General features: G+C 31.8%; 1 protein-coding gene across 1 annotated transcript in view; it reads left to right on the top strand.

Annotated features, from left to right (window-relative positions):
* The window catches only part of TTC29 (tetratricopeptide repeat domain 29), a 199,136-nt gene extending 196,774 nt beyond the window's left edge, over positions 1-2,362 (top strand). The window contains exons 12-13 of the mRNA XM_023530166.1: positions 1,857-2,085; positions 2,340-2,362. Of these exons, the coding sequence (XP_023385934.1) occupies positions 1,857-2,085; positions 2,340-2,362 (252 nt within the window). The remainder of the gene's footprint in view (positions 1-1,856; positions 2,086-2,339) is intronic.
* Positions 2,363-2,763: the final 401 nt, after the last annotated feature.

Raw genomic sequence — 2,763 nt, forward strand, 5'->3', positions numbered from 1 at the left:
AGTTTGTTTTAATGTAAATGAAATAATACAGAAAAATAATTTTGGAAATTCAAATATATGTTCTTTTATTTATGGTCCCTAATTTTTCTGAGATTTCAGAATTATAACTACAACAATAATTAGGTATTTACACTCCCCTTTTTAAAAATAGAAATGTTGGGTTAGTCATATGTCTTTATCTATTTTGTCCTATATGTTTGATGTCTAACAGGACAATCTATAATTACGAGTTTTATTTTCATGTTCAATATTTTTATTTTTTCTCAATCATACAGTTTACTTAATTGATATATAAATATCTTTGATACAGTTCTATTTTTTCTGACTAACTAATCTTATGCTCATATATTCTATTTTATACTTTGAAATAAGAGAAAGAATTGTTCACCTCAACAAGCAAAAACTATTATTAATGTACTACAGAGGGACTGTTTAAATTAGCAAATTTAATTAGAATGAACCATTTGAACAAACGGCTCATTAAACTATACTTGTGGGTCTATAACATAGTGTTACGTGCGCTGCTTGCATATATAGAATAATTGTCACATAGCCCTTTTCCTCCCTCTCCTCACCTTGCCAGCAACTTCTCTATTCAATCAATTTGACTGTTCTCTAAACACCATGATTATACAGGGGTACATGAAGTTGAGTACGCATGTTACCTATACTGGCGTATGGTATAAAGCTGTTTCTATGGTGTTTTTATTTCCAATTCCTTCATAAAATATTGTGAGAAAATGACTTGAAAATTCATAATAAAATATTCTCTCTTATAAGGGTTTCTTTTCAAAAGCGTGTGTATGTATGTTTTTGTTTGTGTGTATGAGAGAGAGAGAGAGATTAGAAGAAAGAGAGACAGGAGGAGGGAGAGGACAGAGGAGCAGAGGGGAGTAAGGAGGGGTGGGAGAGGGAGAGGATGAAGCCCAAAATGTTACGTTAGTGAAGAAAGGAAATCTCGTTCCCTAGAGTCTTTACAAGTATAGCTCAATCCTAAGAATAATACCCTCCTTTGAGGAAGAATGTTTAATGAGGATTTTCAGAAGACTTGGGGGAGGCAGAAGATAGTCTTTTCTCTGAGACACAATTTCATCATTTATAAAATAAAAATATTTCCTCATAGGGTCTTATAAAAGCTAATGACATATATGGAGTACTTAGCACTGGCCTTGACACTTCATAAGAGTAACAGGAGCATTATTTATTTGTGGACAGTACTTTTAGGAGGGGAGGGGAGGGTGACCAAAAACCAAAACAAAACAAAATAAAACAAAATATTAAATTTTTGCAACTTAAAATGTTACAAAGAACTTGGAGAAGAGATAGACATTCAAATGATCATTTGAGTTATGCCAGTCCTATCAAGATCATATTTAAAAAAAATCTTGACATGCACACATGGGAAAAGACTAATAATGAAATCAGTAGATACATCTATTTTCACTGGTCATTGATTAAACAGGGTGGCTGAAAATAACCTCTTGCTGCAACTGAAAACTAAAGCTGGTTAAAAATATTTCATCAGGTAAATCTGATGCTACAAGTAAGAAAATTCTATCCAAATCAATGTGAATTGGTTCACTCTTTCCCAAACTTCTTTTTGCTATCATATATTAGGTTGAACCATATGAAAATGCTGATATATTTTATCCGAAAACTTAAAGATATTGCATGGTTAGTAATCATGACTTTTAAAAAGAACCTTATACTAACAAAAACCCTGCTTACCATCTCTGTCTTCTTGAAGATGAACTGCTATGACTGTTGAAAGAGAGCAGTGTGGTACCTACCAAGGTGGGCAGATGTGGAAGAGTAAAATAAAAATAAAGAAAAAATTATTTCTCTTATATTTTTAGGGATACTACAATAAAGCTTCTGAATACTTTCAGCAAGCTTTTGACACGACAGCAGAGCTAACAAACATTCCTCTGATGGATGAAACAAAAGTTCATTATGGAATAGCAAAAGCTCATCAGATGATGCGGACGGTTAGCAATTATGTAGAATCTGCAGATCTCGCCAGCCTTGACTACCTCCTGTCATGGAAGGAGAGCAGAAGTGACATTGCACTTGATCCAGTTGTTGGTAAGGCATTTAAAAAAAAAACAAAACACTTTACTTTTTATATCATTCTTAATGGCTAAGTCATTTCATTGTAAAGGTTTATTCAATCATTAGTGATATTAATTTTATTAGTAATTTTTATTTGTTTACAACTATGCAAATATTGGATGTATTTTCGTGCTATATTGTGCCTTCGATATTTAAAGCAAGCATAAAATAGTGCTAAGGATTTCTTTAACTTAATAAATCATTACTTTCATGCTGTTTTCTTTCAGTTATCTTAAATATTCAGCAATAAGTACTGATCAGTTGTAAGGAATGTGAAATAAGTTTGTATTAAATGTTCAGTGTTTTACCTTATTGAGAAGAGCAAGTGTTCATAGGTGCTAATTACTATTATACTCTTACTTTTCTGATGGTAGTAAATTTTCCTGTTTTTTTATCAATTCGAATTTGAATATTAAGTTAGCAAGTATTTCATAGTAATTTTGCTTAATGCCACTTTTTTCCTATATGCTTTTTCTTGTGATAATTAGTCAAAATAGTCAATTAAAAACAAATAACTGGAGGAAATGTGAGGGTCAGTTTTGTGTGTCAACTTGACTAGGCTCTAGTCCTTAGTTAAGAATTTTAGAATAGGACATTTAAAAAGAAATATTTAAGTACCACTGCCTGCGACAGACCTTGGATTACATAATT

Source organism: Pteropus vampyrus, unplaced genomic scaffold, assembly GCF_000151845.1.
Source record: "Pteropus vampyrus isolate Shadow unplaced genomic scaffold, Pvam_2.0 Scaffold47, whole genome shotgun sequence".
In the NCBI taxonomy this organism is placed as follows: Eukaryota; Metazoa; Chordata; class Mammalia; order Chiroptera; family Pteropodidae; genus Pteropus; species Pteropus vampyrus.